The sequence below is a fragment of the Panthera pardus genome, unplaced genomic scaffold (assembly GCF_024362965.1).
Source record: "Panthera pardus isolate Hobbes unplaced genomic scaffold, ASM2436296v1 HiC_scaffold_256, whole genome shotgun sequence".
NCBI classification, from domain to species: domain Eukaryota; kingdom Metazoa; phylum Chordata; class Mammalia; order Carnivora; family Felidae; genus Panthera; species Panthera pardus.
In genome coordinates, this window is record NW_026526828.1 from 18,025 (window position 1) to 36,957 (window position 18,933).

Genomic DNA, 18,933 nt, shown 5'->3' on the forward strand with positions numbered 1-18,933 from the left:
ATCTCCCTCTTTTTCTCTGCTTCGTTATTCTCCATAAGTTTGTCCTCTGTATCACTGATTCTCTGTTCTGCCTCATCCATCCTTGCCACCACAGCATCCGTTCGTGATTGCAGCTCAGTTATAGCACTTTTTATTATTTCATCCTGACTAGTTTTTACTTTTTTTTTTTTTTTATCTCCACAGAAAGGGATTCTAATCTATTTTCGACCGCAGCTAGTATTCTTATTGTCATGATTCTAAATTCTGGTTCAGACATCTTGCTCGTATCTGTGTTGGTTAAGTCTCTGGCTGTCGTTTCTTCCTGCTCTTTATTTTGTGGTGAATTCCTTTGTTTCATCATTTTGAAGGGAGAAGAGGAATCAATGAGGTTAAAAAATTAAAATTAAAAAAATTAAAATTAAAAAATATTACATTTAAAAAATTAAACACACACACACACACAAATTGAATGAATGATGCTAGATCCTAGGTGTGTTTTGGTCTGGGTGTTTAAGTTGCTTGATGGATTAGAGAAAAAAGGAGAAAGAAGAAAAAAGAAATTGTTTGAAAATTTGAAAAAATGATTACACTGAAGTGGACTAAAATGAAATGATGTAAGTAAACTAGAATTTGAAACAATTTACACAAAAGTGAAAAATATAGTTGAAAAAAATTTAAAATATTTTTAATAAAAATTACAAATGAATTCTTTCTCTTTCTGTATTCAAGAAAAAAGAAAAAAGAGAAGATAAAAAAGGAAATCGTTTTATAATTTGAAGAAATGAATATAGTGAAGTAGAGTAAAATAAAATGATGGAATTAAATAGAATTTGAACAATTTACACAAAAGTAAAAAATATAGTAAAAAAAAATAATATTTTTAATAAAAATTAAAAATAAAAATGAATTGTTTCTCCTATTGTAATCAAGAAAAAGGAAATTATAAAGAGAAAAAAGAGAAAAGAAAAGGGAAAAAAAAAAGAAAATTGAATAGATTGGCCTCCTAACAGACTGAAATACGATTGAAATTACTTCGTTTTTCCCCTAGAAGTCAGACTATGAAGTGCTTTATAGTCCATAAACTAAGCAGGTGTTGAGACTTCTGTTCTTGAAGAGTGATTTTGGCCCAGTTGGGCGGGGCTTAGTGTAATGGCTCCATTCTCCCCTAGTTGGTGCTGCCACCCTGTTGGGGTGGATTGTTGTGGCGCTTGTAGGTGGGTATGCGCATGTGCAGGAGCGGTGAAAATGGCGTCACCCAGCTACCCAGTTTCTAGTATTGGAACTCTCTTCTCCCTGATCAGCAATCGCTCACCTGTCCTTTGTCTTCAGCTTTCATTCACTCCCCACTTTTATGCTGTCCCTGACCAAGCCCCAGGTAGTACCTCTCTCCTGAGTTTTGTCTCAGATGCGACTGCCTTCCCCAGCCCCCCACTTCTGAGGTACTGCGGCTTTGACTCATTGGAGGGTCTCACCGAGCCATGGCCGGGTGCCAGCCCCACCCAGGAAAGTTTGTGGGACTGTGCTGCTGCTGATGCCCAGAGACTGCAGCCAGGTGCCAGCCCGCCCCAGAAAAAGTTCACGAGATAGTGTAGCAGCAGCATTTCAGGGATTATGGAAAATCACAGCACACATCTGGCACCAGGCTTCACCCTTAATGACCTTGTTCAGCACCAGCGAATGCGACCATTGTCTGGGGTCTGCTGGGCCCAGGTGGCCTCACAGCCTCTACCAAGTGTCCTTCCAGCAGTGGAACCGCTTCTCCCTGTGTGGCCCAAGAACCTCCCGGGCCCCACTCTGCTCCTGGGGATTTGCCCTTCCCACCAGAGCACCACCAGGTATCGGGGACGCCAGGAATTGAGGACGCCTGTGAGACACACACACTCACTGCCAGTCCCTTAGTTGTCTGACATCAGTATTTACTGCTCCTTCCCTGTGAGCCCCTCCCTGCCATCAGGGATCGTGAAAAGTAAGAGCCCCTCCTAAAGCAGACAACAGTCTCTTCGGAGATACTCACAAACTTGTAATTGGATTTGGTAATTAGTCCTGGGAGAAAGTTTTTCAGAAGTATTGTCAGCTACCGAAGGCTGTGCTGTCATTGCCACCACGTGTGAAATGATAATTGCAGTTCTGACGGGAGGGGAGGTCACAGATCACAAAGCCTTATCTCTGGTCTGGCTGCCTCCCTCCCTCACACGTACTGGCTGCTGTGACCTTCACGCTGCGCCCCCATCCTTCAACGTGACGAGTCCAGTGAGTTCTTTCTCTGTCAGACGGAGAGGCAGCGCCTGTAAGGAAGGACGTGTGAGTAAGTGTTCGTGTCTGGAAAGGGATCCTGAGGGTCGGGACAGACCAGGGGAAGAGCTAAAGAGGGAGGTGGACTAGTTCCTTGGGTGTGAGGTGAGAGTTTTCAGTGTCAGTAGAGGTGTGCTTACAATGCCTTCTGCTTATAATACAGAGAAGGGTAGAGCAGAAACAGTTTTCTAATCCTTTACAGAGATCGTGTAGATGAATCTGTTTTTAGAATTTTTTTAAAAATACGTTAATTTCTTTATTTTGAGAGAGACAGAGATAGCAGAGTGGGGTAGGGGCAGAGAGAGAGGGAGAGAGAATCCCTATCAGGCTCTGCACTGTCCGTGGGGATCCCAACATGGGGCTCAAACTCACAAAACCATGACATCATACCAGAGCAGGAACCGAGAGTCAGTTGGGGCAAAGTTCACTGTAATTATGGGACCAGACAAGAGGTGCCTGGGGCATGTGAATCTTGGCTCATTCTCTCTGGTTTAATAATATTCTAGAAGGATCCCAGTCTCAGAACTAATATTCTAATGATTTTTAACTTACGTGACACACACAATTCCATATTCTTAGAACCATTTTACGTGTGTCTTGTATTTTACTCTCTTTTACAATCTTGCTTTAGTGCTAATAGTTTCACTCAATGCACATTTTGTTAAATACCTCAGCATTTAAAACATAATCATCAATAACTGTTTCATCTTATAGTAGGATTTTATAAACCGTTGATTAGAGAACAAGGTACTATGATGTAATGTTGTGTGTGTGGAAGCCATGACTTTTGTTCTTACTGTGAGGGGAAATGACTCTTCCTACTGCCAAAGTATTGTTAGCAAATACTGCATTTATGAAATCTAATGTGGGCACAGGGATGTGTCCTGCAGGATTAGCCTGTAATTCATGCCTCTGAACTTTATTATGATATTAAAACTTTATTTACATATGTTATTCACCTAAATAAAATATCCTTCATGAAAAATGTATGCTTTTTACACCAAACATAGAAAATAAAATATAGTGTGAAAGAAGATGGAAAAGTATAAATGCAAAATTAAATATGCGTCTGGATTATTTGAAGGCACAGCTGACGTGCATTGTTACTGGAGCACAGAGGTTCAGACCCTGTCTTCGCTCCAACGTGCCAGGTTCCAGTCTCCACTCGGCCCCTAACCAATGTGTGAACTTAGATTGCTTCCCTGTGTGCCTAGCTTGTCTTTATCTCTGCCATGGAAATAATGTACGTGCCTCCATCATGCCTCTAGGAAAAGAAAAAAGATTCCATATGTATGGTAGTAGGCAGTGATTCATGCATTTTAAGTGGTATTTAAAGGTTATTTTTTGGGGGCGCCTGGGTGGCTCAGTCGGTTAAGTGGCCGACTTCGGCTCAGGTCACGATCTCGCGGTCTGTGAGTTTGAGCCCCGCGTCAGGCTCTGTGCTGACAGCTCAGCCTGGAGCCTGTTTCAGATTCTGTGTCTCCCTCTCTCTGACCCTCCCCTGTTCATGCTCTGTCTCTCCCTGTCTCAAAAATAAATAAAACGTTAAAAAAAAATAAAGATGATTTTTTCCCCTGTGGGAGGCACCTTGACACAGTGAAACTGAAGTAAATATGTTTCCCAGAGATAATGTGTCTCAACTGATATGATACATGCAGTTGAAAAGACATGTTCCAGTGCAGGATACTCGGATTCTGAAGACCATTATTACTCACTGGGATCTGTCAGAATGGACTCCAGGATTTGGCAATGAGAACAGTTTCCTCTTCTTTGATGATGGTTGGAATCCTTGGCATTTTCTCCCTTCTTTACCATCGTCTGTCTCTTCCTCTTCTACAGGGAATCCAGGTTGAGATCCTGAGATGTAATTCTTAGGCACCTGATTATACTTGCTTCTTGGTCATTTCCTTTTACAGGTGTCCCCAAGACATTGGCAGCCATGAGTTGAAACATTCTTCGATGCATTTCTGAGTGCACATCTGTTTTTTGTCCTCACAACGCTGGCAGAGTGTGTTCATTGGCACCAGCTGCCTCTTCGCCCCGAGACCTCCAGGTGGGTGGAGATTAGCTAAAGCCTCCCCAGGATATTGGGATTTCCATTGTCCTTTGCGGACCCTGTATGTGGTGGTAAATATCGTTACTCCTATGGCAGATATAGCAAGAAGGAACAAATCTTTAGGATGCTGCTCTCCTGAATTTTTTTAAACCAAATCTCAGACTCATTGTAAGCACCATTATTATTCTGTGATGTTTCATCGTTGACCTCCAATCTGGACCTTTTGGTCCATAAGTTTTCTTTCTGTACGGACTCATTGAGCAAGCCAGACACATGCACAGAATCTTCTCAGCTCCCTGAAATTTTATTTTGATGGTTTGTATTTAAAAAACTAGAAGATGTACACGTTTTAATGATGCAACTCACTGGTATTTCACAAGTGACCACACCGGTGTGTGCAATTCCAAGATGAAGAAACAGGTGGTTGTCAGAATTCCGGGTATCTTCTTGTGTTCTCTCTACGTCACTGTCCCCACGGGTATAGCTTTCTTGGCTATCTTTGTAGGATTGTGATGTTTGGGAATAAGTTCATAACTCTCCAAGATTGGAAAGATTAGATCACTTTTCCCATTTTGTACTTGATATAAATGGAGTCATACTGCCTGAATGTGTAATGATGACTTATTTCTCATGCCATATGACTTTTGAAAATTGATTTGTATTTTTGCGTAGTCTTGTTAGCATTTTAGATCTGCTGTAGAAGACTCCATGGTGTGACTATGAAAACATTCACCGATGGCTGGTCCTGTTAATGGGAAGTGGGTATTCCTGAGTTTGGACTACTATGAGTAACGAGTAGTGCTGGTATATAATTCTGTAACCAGTCTTTTAGGGATACCAGACACACTTTGTTGAGTATATTCATAGCTGTATATTTGTTGGGACATAGTATATCCAAGACAGCTAAAGTTTACACTACCACACAGTTTCCAAATTTTAATGTTTGCCAGTAGTTGCAAGATTCTTGGTTGATCCACAAGTTTGCAAAGACTTGTTGTTTCTCTCACTCTCCTTTTATTCTTTTTTTTAAAGTTTGTTTATTTTAGTAATCTCTGTACCCAGTGATGTGTCTGAACTCACAACCCTGAGATCAAGAGTCTCATGGTCTTCCACCTGAGCCAACAAGGCACCCCTGTCCTCCTTGTTTTAGATTTTTATGTCGTGTTTGATGGCACCAGGCGGTAGTGTCATGGTTGAAATTATGTGACTACTATAGACATAGAACATTTTTACACCTGTATTATCTATTGAGTACCCTCTTATTTAAAGTTTCTGTTGGAACGGTTTGTCCATTGTTTATTCTCTTGTGTGGTCTTCAGGAATTCTTTCTGCTGGTTACAAATTGTGTGTGTGTGGTGGGGATGTTTGGATGAGAACCACCCATTCATGTAATACAAAATCATTTTACTGGCATGGTTAATGTGCCCTGTGCTGTTCAAGAAATAATATCGTGTTCTAAGGTATAGACATTTTTTTTTCTTTTTCAGGATGAATCCATTGTACCTTTAAGATTTATGTAAGCAATCCAGTCAGACTTAATTCGTTTTAGGAAGTGATAGTGATCAAGTTTTCCTTTTTCCAATATAACTTGCACATTTCAGGTTGTTCTGAAAATGTTGCCTTGTGCTTTCTTTCCATTTGCTCTCACCTGTCATTGCTTCTCCAGGATAACAGCACTTCATCCTTCCTGCAGACTTTTCAGTTAAATAGACTGCAAATCTCTCCATCTCTTCCAATCACAGGAAGTCATGGCAATCAAATCGGAGCCCTCGATTCATGTTATTTGTGGTGTAAAAAACCTTCAGTGAGGCTTCGCCCAGAGAAATGATTGTTGTTCATAATATAAAGGAAAACATGTATGATAGATTAGCTTCAGGGCATTTGACAGTAGGAATAATCTTCTTGTCACAGACGACAGTTGGAATTGTGGGCAATTTCGTTCTTCTTTATCATTACGTGTCCGTTTACCACACTGAACGCAGGCTGAGGTTCACCCGTTTGATTCTCATGCACTTGACTATAGCCAACTCCTTGGTCATTCTCTCTGAAGGAGTCCCCCAGACATTGGCAGCTTTGGGATTGAAATCTTTTTTCACTACATTTGCATGCAAACTTTTTTTGTACGTTCAGAGAGTGGGCAGGGGGTTGTCCATTAGCAGCACCTGCCTCTTGAGTGTCTTCCAGACCATCACGATCAGCCCGATGAACTCCTATTGGAAGGATCTTAAAGTCAAAGCCCCAAACTATGTTGGCTTCTCCATTTTCCTCTGCTGGAATCATTATGCATTTATAAATTTAGTGTTTCCTCTGTATGTGTTATATATGCCTAGCCAATGGAGCACCAAAAACATCACACAGGAAGGAGATTTGGGGTACTGTTTTACTATCCATCAGGAGGCAGTGACAGTCCTACTCTATGCAGTGTTGATAGTGGTCCCTGAGGTTTTATTTTCTGTTCTCATGATCTGGGCCAGTGGCTCCATGGTCTTCCTCCTGCACAGGCACAAGCAGCGGGTCCAGCACATTCACAGCACTAATGTCTCCCCCAGATCCTCTGCTGAGTCCAGAGCCACTCAGAGCATCCTTGTCCTGGTGAGCACCTTTGTGTCTTTCCACTCCCTCTCCTCCATCTTTCATGTTAGTGTTGCTTATATTGATAATCCCAGTTTGTGGCTGGTGAACACCGCTGTGGTGATCTCTGTGTGTTTTCCAACTGTCTGCCCCTTTTTCATTATGAGCCGAGACTATACTCTCCCCAGACGCTGCTTTTCCTGGATACAAAACACAAAATCCTGTAGTGTTACTGGGGATATATAAAGTATGTTTGTGCACAGTGTCGTTTTATATTCACTGCATTTGCTGAAAAAGTCCATAGAATACTTAAAAAAATTTTTTTTAATGTTTCATTTATTTTTGAGAGAGAAAGAACATGTGAGTGGGGACGGGGCAGAGAGAGAGAGACAGAATCCAAAGCAGGCTCCAGGCTCTGAGCTGTCAGCACAGAGCCCTATGTGGGCTCAAACTCATGAACCACGAGATCATGACCTGAGCTGAAGTTGGATGCTTTACCGACTGAGCCCCCAGGTGCCCCAAAGTCCATAGAAATTCTAAGAAGGAACCAGAGGAGTTTCAAAGGTGGACACTGATGCATGCCGACGTTTCATCAAATGGTTGAGTCTGGGACATACGTGGACAAAGTGGCGATGAATGAAGCAGTTTTGTTTCATTGTGGTGCCTGGTATCCTGAAGATGGCAGTTTAATCAGTGCTGCTTAATGGAAAAAGCGGATTTGGTCTTGACTCCGGAGTGAGATGGAGTGGTTACCCAGGAGTGTACTCATGGGCATATCAGTCGGAGTGAGTACAATCGAGTAATGAGATCCTGGGATTTAGGACTTCAGCCTATCAATTCAGGGGGAAACAGGTTGGTTCATAGTATTCAGCCCTCAAGACCCCCCAAATTCATATCCTCACTGACAAAATACATTCACCCCTCCTCCCCGTTCCAGTAGCTCCAAAGTGTAAACTTATTTTGGAAGCAACTCTAAGTCCCAAATCTCATCTAAATATCACCTAAGTAGTGTGATTAAGACTTGAGATGTGATTCATCCTGTGAAAAACCTGTCTTCACCTATCAACCTATGAATGCAGACACATTCCCTGCTTCCTGAATACAATGGTGGGATGGGGAGAGCATAGACAAGCATAGAGAAACTGGAAAGAAGAAATGTCACCTGTCCCCAGTAAGTAAAAAATCTAGGAGGGAAAATTCCCTTAGATTTCAAAGCCCAGGGTGATGTTCTTTGTCTGGAAGTGTTGTGCTCCAGGCCTAGCGGGATGGTGTCCCTGCCGTGCAGCCCCCCTAGAATGCCATTGTCCAGGGGGAGTCCTGTAAGATGAATGATCCTTAATACTCCGCCTCTCCCCTCCCCCCCCCCCCCCCCCGTATCTCCTGCTGTGTAAGGTGTTCCCTTCCCAGGCATCCAGGTGTCCCTCCTCCTCTACCTCGGAATGTTCCATGTCATTCCCTGTACTTCCGCTTTCTTGTGGCCATCCCATAGAATGATCCATGAGGAATGGGTTGGAGTTGGAGACATCAGCCTGAAGTCATGTTGACTCTGTATGGACACAAATCGCCCCCCACACACGTTTCTACCTATGTGCACACGAGCGGTTCAGCGCACACACGTACTTTTTCTTGGTGTTTGAGCTGAGAGGGTGTGAACACAGTGACACCCAGGAGCAGTGAGCATACCTAGTGTCCATGCCTTGGTCCATGACACGGTTCTCCCACAGCAGCAGCCAGGGGCTTCCTGGAGAGACGGTGCAGCCTGGACTAGGACAGGACATGTATGAAATCAGCCTACAGAGCTGCGGTGCCATAAGTCAGGACATGCTAAACAACTCGGTTTCTAAAAATGGGCTATGTCAGAGGGACACGGGAGTCACCCGAAAGAGCTCCTCATGGTCAGACTGGAACACTTTCACTTCATTTTATTATTATATTTTAAAATGTTTATTTATTTTGAGAGAGAGAGAACACATGGGAGCGGGGGAGGGGCAGAGAAAGAGGGAGAAAGACACAATCCCACGCAGGCTCTGTCCTTTCACTGTAGAGATCCATGAAGTGCTCAATCTCATGAACAGTGAGATCATGACCTGAGCCAACATCAGGAGTCAGTTGCTTAACTGACTGAGCCACCCAGGTGCCCCTAACTCTTTGATTTTAAAAAAGAGTAGAAGAAGCAGTATTGGATTCTAACTCGGGGTATAAAACAAATGTGTATGAGTCTAAACTGATATGAAGAAATCTCACGATAAATAACAGAGAAATGAGATCTCCTTTTTAGAAGAATTTCACATAATTTATGTACAAACTTTATCCTTAAGAAGGCAGAACATAACATTCGTATCCTAAATGTCAGTCACACACAGTGACTTCTCTGCAAATAGTACAGTATGAAAAGGGGTCGCATAGGTCTCACCGAGGAGTCCTCATACACATGACCTCATGCAGGGAATGTAGGTTGATGTCAACAGTGATAAGTCATGTTGGTGGAATGTACCCTTGATATACTGTACTGGAAATGGCATATCATACCCTCGGTCCTCTTCCCTAAAACAGAACCCCACAATAATCATGAGAAATTTATCACATTCATCGCAACTGAGGGCCCTTCGGGATTCCCAACTAGTACTCCTCAAGTCTGTCAGGATGATCAAAAATGAGAAAAATCTGATAAATTGTCACAGCAAAGTGGAAACTCAGGAGAAATGAGCACTAAACAAGATTTAGCATCTGGATGGTTTCTTGGAACAGAAAAAGGACATTAGGTAAAGATTCAGCAAATGCTCATAAAGTTTTTACTTTAGTTAAGAAAAATGCATTGATATTGGTTCATTAGTTATCACGAGTGTAGGTACTGATGTAAGATATTAGTCCTCAATGAAATTATCTGTAGGAAATCTGTATCATCTTTGTATTTTTGCATCTAAAGCTGTTCTAAAATAGTTTACTAAAACAACAACAACAACACTGAAACACCACCACAGTTCTCAATACCTAACTGAGTGATCTCTTAGGCTTCCTTGTTCTGTGATGCCCTTGAGAACATGACCAACCAGGATGTTCTGTGGCTGCTCTTAAAGGGAAAGAAAGACACATCATCCCAAGAAAGGGTCAGAGTAGCCCTTGGAGTTTGAAAATGTTTTCATGCAACCTCCTGGTTCCTCCATTATTCATTACCTTGGAGAAGCTGAGATGAGGTGTGCATTTCTGGACAAGACATTCCATCGCTGGGATTTCTGATCAAGATGACAGAGGTTAGGGAGGTGGTGTTGGACTACTGGTTCATTTTTTGGAGCTAGTTTTTTCTGTAAGAGACTTACTGTGCTCAGAATGCAAATGCTCCAGAAAGTTTAGGATATGACACACGTTATTTTCAAGAGCACAGGTGGTGTAGCTGGTGGCAGCTGACAGGTGGATTGAAAGTGTCAGCTGCGATGAGGCACCAGTGTTAATTGTGGGGCTGGGGGTGTCAGTGGTCCCACACACAGGTCCGGGCCTCATGAGTCATAAAAACAGAAGGGTCAACTTTTACCAGGAGTCACAAGTGTGCCATGCACAGATACCTCAGTCTCAGTCAGCAGCTTGATTCTGGGCAAACTGTGTAAAGAACAGGCCTCACCATGGGCATCTGAATGAGTAACCCAGACAAGTATTTCAGCACTGCAGTTGGTTTCCACGGGTCACACCTCAAGAAAGGCAAGATGGTCCGTAATCTGCCATAGATTTCCAAGAGGTACACTTAACAGCCAGACCCCTGGCAACAGCTGAGGAATCTGAGATGTGACCAATGGAGGAAGGAACTGCCTCTGATTTCAGATCTGCAGAGCCAGCACTGACACTAACCAGACCCAGTGGCCCACTGGACACCATGAGGGTGCAGCCTACCTAAACCATCAGTGAACAGGGACGTGCTTTTAGGACACTTTCTGATGATTGTGGCTTCCTAGTGCCATTGACTTTGGCTATAGTGTGGAATTTAAAATTTCCTCTAAAGGGGTAGGTACCACTGATTCTTCTCAAGCTGACACGTTGCTAGGACCCATATGTCTTCATTTGCGAATATGCACTTTCCATGGGACATGGAATTTTGGTGCCCTTCTAACCTTGTCAGAAGGAGAGTCCATGTTGACACTTCCCAACATTGGAATACCACGCCAAGATACCCCAAGGTTTTTAAGGGTTGCTTGACGAGAGCTCACTAACAAGATAATCACTAATTCTAAAAAGTACACCATATAGTTATATTGCAGAGTGCCCAAGTTCATACACCCGTGGGGCTTCCCATGGAGATTGCCTCCCTTTGTCAGAGGCTCCAACGACTCACAGTGATGTGTGCTGTCTCTCATACACCAGGAGTCCAGGAAGGGCTGGGCTTCCTTATATGTGATGGGAAACCAAGGAAACAAGGATCTTTGCTTCACTCCTGGAGGGACTGAGCACTGTGGATGTGCCCAGAGTTCCAGTGAACTTCACTGGGAGACCAGGCTCTGAATTTGGTGGGTTATGTCAGCCACCCCTACTGGCACAGAGGTGATAGTGCATGAGACAGTGCGATTGAGACTGAGGCCTCTAACTTGCCAACAGAGAACACATCATGTATGTGATGAAACTTTGCATTTGGTGGACATGTCTCCTCCAGCTCCTCTTTGCTGTGACCGTTTATCAGATTTTACTCATTTTTGAGAGTCCTAATAAAGACAAACCGTGAAGTATATGTTACCTGATATGAATATACTGTGCTGTTTGTTCTAAATTTCATAAAAAACACTTTTAAGTTCTCCAATTCTTATTCTGACTGTATTCTTATTTTTGGCTTTATTCTTACTTCCTACTTCAATTCCTGTAGGTTTGGAAAAAGCTTTTAAAAGCAAGTATACATTTGACCCCTTTTCTTTGGAAGTGTACACTTAGTATTTGTTAGGTCTCAGTCTAGAAAGTTCAGTATGATTTGAAAAACTAATCACAGTCTTTTTAGTCTATGTTTAAACTCCCTCTTGATAATGTAAGGACATTATGCATAAGTCTCACAATAGCTCATGATTTTATTGATGGTATGTATTTTAAAATTTTACAAACACAGATACACTAATACAGTACACAGATCAACAACACTATGCACACTGATCACATTTCTGTATGCAGCACAGACATCAATGCACAGATATCATCAACCCCCAGAAGCCCTCGTTCTCTGCCCCTCCCTGTCACCACTCATAAGGGAAACACTGCTGGACCTCTAACTGCATAGGTTGTTTTGGCCTGTTTTGTATTTTATGTAAAGAGGATTCATAGAGCATTAAGTGTGTTGTGTTTGACTTTTAACATTTCTTACGTTGTTTGGGATTTTATGGCTGCATATTGCTGTGTGTCATCCCCTGGCATTGCTGTGTAGGATTCCATGTGAGTGTATCAAGCAGTTACTCATTCTGCTGTTAGTGAGTCTAGAGAAACAAGATTTGAGGAAGAGTTTTCTGAATTGGTTCTTTGGTTTCTGGAATTGGCTTTCAATCTGACTAGATTTAAAATTGCTAAAGAGAGAGATTGGTCAGGAACATGGCGGTGTAGGAGGACGCTTGGCTCACTGCGTCCTGCTGATCACTTAGATTCCACTTACACCTGCCTAAATAACCCAGAAAACCATCAGAAGACTAGCAGAACGGAGTCTCCGGAGCCAAGCGCAGACGAGAGGTCCACGGAAGAGGGTAGGAAGGGCGGAGAGGCGATGCGTGCTACACAGACTGGCGGGAGGAAGCCGGGGTGAAGGGGCGGCCCACCAGCAAAGCACAGCCTCCGAGTTTGGCTAGCAAAAGCAGAGGGGCCGGACAGTGTGTGTTCCAACAAGGAGCAGGACTTAACATCTGGAGGGTTATAAGTTAACAGCTCTGCACAGAGAGTGGGAGGGCTGAAGGAAAACAGGAGGGAGAGTTGTTGAGCCCCAGACGATACAGCGCAGCTTGGCGGGGAACAAAGGAGCTCACCAGCGCCATCTCCCTCGCCCATCCCCCAGCCAAAATCCCAAAGGGAACCGGTTCCTGCCAGGGAACTTGCTTGCACCACGCAAATACCCAACGCTGTGCTTCTGCGGATCCCTCCCTCTGGTGGCGGGTCTGACTCCCTCCCCGTGCTGCAGGGCCCCTCCCAAAGTGGTTCACCAAAGGAAAAGCGAGCTGAGCCTGCCCCTCCCGCGCCGTGCACCTTGCCGATCCACCCCAGCTAATAAGCCAGATCCCCAGCACCACAAGCCTGGCAGTGTACAAGTAGCCCAGATGGGCCACGCCACCCGACAGTGAATCCCACTCTTAGGAGAGGGGAAGAGAAGGTACACACCAGTCTGTCTGTGGCCCCAGCAGTGGGCTGGGGGCAGACATCACGTCTGACTGCGGCCTCGCCCACCAACACAAGTTATTCAAGACAGCACAGGGGAAGTACCCCGCAATTCCGCACCACTCCAGGGACTATCCAAACTGATGAAATGGAAGAATTCCCCTCAAAAGAATCTCCAGGAAATAACAACAGCTAACAAAGTGATCAAAAAGGATTTAAACAATATAACAGAAAGTGAATTTAGAATAATAGTCGTAAAATTAATCGCTGGGCTTAAAAACAGTATAGAGGACAGCAGAGAATCTCTTGCTACAGAGATCAAGGGACTAAGGAACAGTCAGGAGGAGCTAAAAAATGCTATAAATGAACTGCAAAATAAAATGGAGACGACCACGGCTCGGATTGAAGAGGCAGAGGAGAGAATAGGTGAACTAGAAGATAAAATTATGGAAAAAGAGGAAGCTGAGAAAAAGATTAAAAAAATCGAGGAGTATGAGGGGAAAATTGGAGAACTAAGTGATGCACTAAAGAGAAATAATCTATGCATAATTGGTATTCCAGAGGAGGAAGAGAGAGGGAAAGGTGCTGAAGGGATACTTGAAGAAATAATAGCTGAGAACTTCCCGGATCTGGGGAAAGAAAATGCATTGAAATCCAAGAGGCACAGAGAACTCCCTTCAGACGTAACTTGAATCGATCTTCTGCACGACATATCATAGTGAAACTGGCAAAATACAAGGATAAAGAGAAAATTCTGAAAGCAGCTAGGGATAAACGTGCTCTAACATATAAAGGGAGACCTATAAGACTCATGATGGATCTCTCTACTGAAACTTGGCAGGCCAGAAAGGAATGGCAGGAAATCTTCAATGTGATGAAGAGAAAAAAATACGCAGCCAAGAATCCTTTATCTAGCAAGTTTGTCATTTACAATAGAAGGAGAGATAAAGGTCTTCCCAAACAATCAAAAACTGAAGGAATTCGTCACCACTAAAGCAGCCCTACAAGAGATCCTAAGGGGGATCCTGTGAGACAAAGTACCAGAGACATCGCTACAAGCATGAAACCTATAGACATCACAGTGACTCTAAACCCATGTCTTTCTATAATAACACTGAACGTAAATGGACTAAATGCTCCAACCAAAAGACATAGGGTATCAGAATGGATAAAAAAACAAGACCCATCTATTTGCTGTCTACAAGAGACTCATTTTAGACTTGAGGACACCTTTGGATTGAAAGTGAGGGGATGCAGAAATCTATCATGCTACTGGAAGTCAAAAGAAAGTTGGAGTAGCCATACTTATATCAGACAAACTAGACTTTAAATTAAAGGCTGTAACAAGAGTTGAAGAAGGACATTATATAATAATTACAGGGTCTATCCATCAGGAAGAGCTAACAATTATAAATGTCTATGCACTGAATATGGGAGCCCCCAAATATATAAAACAATTACTCGCAAACATAAGCAACCTTATTGATAAGAATGTGGTAATTGCAGGGGACTTTAACACTCCACTTACAGAAATGGGTCATCTAGACACACGGTCAATAAAGAAACGAGGGCCCTGAATGATACATTGGTTCAGATGGACTTGACAGACATATTTAGAACTCTGCATCCCAAAGCAACAGAATATACTTTCTTCTCGAGTGCACATGGAACATTCTCTAAGATAGATCACATACTGGATCACAAAACAGCCCTTCAGAAGTATACAAGAATTGAGATCATACCATGCATACTTTCAGACCCCAATACTATGAAGCTTGAAATCAACCACAGGAAAAAGTCTGGAAAACCTCCAAAAGCATGGAGGTTAAAGAACACCCTACTAAATAATGAATGGGTCAACCAGGCAATTAGAGAAGAAATTGAAAAATATATGGAAACAAACAAAAATGAAAATACAACAATCCAAACGCTTTGGGATGCAGCGAAGGCAGTCCTGAGGTGAAAATACATTGCAATCCAGGCCTATCTCAAGCAACAAGAAAAATCCCAAATACAAAATCTAACAGCACACCTAAAGGAACTAGAAGGAGAACAGCAAAGACAGCCTAAACCCAGCAGCAGAAGAGAAATAATAAAGATCAGAGCAGAAATAAACAATATAGAATCTAAAAAAACTGTAGAGCAGATCAATGAAACCAAGAGTTGGTTTTTTGAAAAAATAAACAAAATTGATAAACCTCTAGCCAGGCTTCTCAAAAAGAAAAGGGAGATGACCCAAATAGTTAAAATCATGAATGAAAATGGAATTATTACAACCAATCCCTCAGAGATACAATTATCAGGGAATACTATGAAAAATTATATGCCAACAAACTGGACAACCTGGAAGAAATGGACAAATTCCTAAACACCCACACGCTTCCAAAACTCAATCAGGAGGAAATAGAAAGCTTGAACAGACCCATAACCAGCGAAGGAATTGAATCAGTTATCAAAAATCTCCCAACAAATAAGAGTCCAGGACCAGATGGCTTCCCAGGGGAGTTCTACCAGACGTTTAAAGCGGGGATAATACCTATCCTTATCAAGCTATTCCAAACAATAGAAAGGGAAGGAAAACTTCCAGACTCATTCTATGAAACCAGTATTACTTTGATTCCTAAACCAGAAGGAGACCCAGTAAAAAAAGAACACTACAGGCCAATATCCCTGATGAATATGGATGCAAAAATTCTCAATACGATACTAGCAAATCGAATTCAACAGCATATAAAAAGAATTACTCACCATGATCAAGTGGGATTCATTCCTGGGATGCAGGGCTGCTTCAACATTCACAAATCAATCAACATGATACATCACATTAATAAAAGAAAAGATAAGAAGCACACGATCCTGTCAATCGATGCAGAAAAGGCATTTGACAAAATTCAGCAACCCTTCTTAATAAAAACCCTCGAGAAAGTCAGGATAGAAAGAACATCATAGAAGCCATTTATGAAAATCCCACAGCTAACATCATCCTCAATGGGGAAAAACTGAGAGCTTTTTCCCTGAGATCAGGAACATGACCGGGATGTCCACTCTCACCGCTGTTGTTTAACATAGTGTTGGAAGTTCTAGCATCAGCAATCAGACAACAAAGGAAATCAAAGGCATCAAAATTGGTAAAGATGAAGTTAAGGTTTCACTTTTTGCAGATGACATGGTATTATACATGGAAAATCCGATAGACTCCACCAAAAGTCTGCTAGAACTGATACATGAATTTAGCAAAGTTGCAGGATACAAAATGTACAGAAATCAGTTGCATTCTTATACACTAATAATGAAGCAACAGAAAGACAAAAACTGATCCCATTCACAGTTGCACCAAATAGCATAAAATACCTAGGAATAAATCTAACCAAAGATGTAAAAGATCTGTATGCTGAAAACTATAGAAAGCTTATGAAGGAAATTGAAGAAGATATAAGGAAATGGAAAAACATTCCGTGCTCATGGATTGGAAGAATAAATATTGTCAAAATGTCAATACTACCCAAAGCTATCTACACATTCAATGCAATCCCAATCAAAATTGCACCAGCATTCTTCTCGAAGCTAGAACAAGCAATCCTAAAATTCATATGGAACCACAAAAGGCCCCGAATAGCCAAAGTAATTTTGAAGAAGACCAAAGCAGGAGGCATCACAATCCCAGACTTTAGCCTCTACTACAAAGCTGTCATCATCAAGACAGCATGGAATTGGCACAAAAACAGACATATAGACCAATGGAATAGAATAGAAACCCCAGAACTAGACCCACAAACGTATGACCAACTCATCTTTGACAAAGCAGGAAAGAACATCCAATGGAAAAAGGACAGTCTCTTTAACAAATGGTGCTGGGAGAACTGGACAGCAACATGCAGAAGGTTGAAACTAGACCACTTTCTCACACCATTCACAAAAATAAACTCAAAATGGATAAAGGACCTGAATATGAGACAGGAAGCCATCAAAACCCTAGAGGAGAAAGCAGGAAAAGACCTCTGACCTCAGTTGTAGCAATTTCTTACTTGACACATTCCCAAAGGCAAGGGAATTAAAAGCAAAAATGAACTACTGGGACCTCATGAAGATAAGAAGCTTCCGTACAGCAAAGGAAACAACCAACAAAACTAAAAGTCAACCAACGGAATGGGAAAAGATATTTGCAAATGACATATCAGACAAAGGGCTAGTATCCAAAATCTATAAAGAGCGCACCAAACTCCACACCTGAGGAACAAATAATCCAGTGAAGAAATGGGCAGAAAACATGAATGGACACTTCTCTAAAGAAGACATCCAGATGGCCAACAGGCACATGAAAAGATGCTCAATGTCACTCCTCATCAGGGAAATACAAATCAAAACCACACTCAAATATCACCTCATGCCAGTCAGAGTGGCCAAAATGAACAAATCAGGAGACTATAGATGCTGGCGAGGATGTGGAGAAACGGGAACCCTCTTGCATTGTTGGTGGGAATGCAAATTGGTGCAGCCACTCTGGAAAGCAGTGTGGAGGTTCTTCAAAAAATTAAAAATAGACCTACTCCATGACCCAGCAGTAACACTGCTAGGAATTTACCCAAGGGATACAGAAGTGCTGATGCATAGGGGCACTTGTACCCCAATGTTTATAGCAGCACTCTCAACAATAGCCAAAGTATGGAAAGAGCCTAAATGTCCATCAACTGATGAATGGATAAAGAAATTGTGGTTTATATACACAGTGGAGTACTATGTGGCAATGAGAAAGAATGAAATATGGCCCTTTGTAGCAGCATGGATGGAACTGGAGAGTGTGATGCTAAGTGAAATAAGACATACAGAGAAAGACAGATACCATATGTTTTCACTCTTATGTGGATCCTGAGAAACAACAGGAACCCATGGGGGAGGGAAAAGAAAAAAAAAAAGAGTGGGAGAGAGCCAAAGCATAAGAGACTCTTAAAAACTGAGAACAAACTGAGGGCTGATGGGGGTAGGAGGAGGGGAGGGTGGGTGATGGGTATTGAGGAGGTCACCTTTTGGGATGAGCACTGGGTGTTGTATGGAATCCAATTTGACAATAAATTTAAAAAATAAACATTAAAAAAAATAAAATTGCTAAAGAGAGCACTGATAACCCATCACAGAAGATCTGCCCTGGAGACTCCTGATCAGCCACTTGAAGAAGTATCTGGGTGAGCATGTATTTGACACTTGCAAAGATTTTCGGAAAACAAATAAACATAATAACGTTCGCTGTTTGCTGGGCAAAGAGGTAAAAGAAAATGCTGAGTTCAGGGATTTGAATTCCCAGCTGAATACCTGTGTAAATGACCCCGAGGCTTGTGTGTGCCCACAAGGAGACTGGAGCATGCACCTCCAAACCCCGTTCTTGCCCATGTGGCCAAGTCATCTTAACATAATAGGGAAAAATCTGCTTTCTCCAGATCACAACACGTTTCTGTTTACATTGTTGACACTCACTTGATGGCCTTTAAATATCAGCAGAAACATATTTTGCCTTTTGTGGCTTTCTTTGACCCGGTCTGTTCATTTCTACATGAAAATATGATCAACGTGCTCATCTCCCTTCCTAACATCATGTTTCAAATAAATTAGGGACCACTCTCTAAGGATGTGAATTACCTACAAAACTCATAAGTGGCTCACAGAGACTACATTGCCCGAAAACGGATTTTTTTCTCCACCACCCCTGGCCAGGCTATTCT

The 18,933-nt window shown here is 42.3% G+C and overlaps 1 protein-coding gene across 2 annotated transcripts; it reads left to right on the forward strand.

Moving 5' to 3' along the window:
• The first annotated feature begins 1,838 nt into the window (after positions 1-1,838).
• On the forward strand, positions 1,839-7,180 carry LOC109252922 (vomeronasal type-1 receptor 4). Of its 2 annotated transcripts, none has more exons than XM_019425411.2 (2): positions 1,839-2,280; positions 4,188-7,180. In XM_019425411.2, the coding sequence occupies exon 2, from the start codon at positions 6,152-6,154 to the stop codon at positions 7,142-7,144; it is 993 nt and encodes a 330-aa protein (XP_019280956.2). In that variant the 5' UTR covers positions 1,839-2,280; positions 4,188-6,151; the 3' UTR covers positions 7,145-7,180. The 2 variants fall into 2 exon arrangements, with proteins under 2 accessions (XP_019280956.2, XP_019280955.2); XM_019425410.2 differs by having other exon boundaries at positions 1,840-2,284.
• Positions 7,181-18,933: the final 11,753 nt, after the last annotated feature.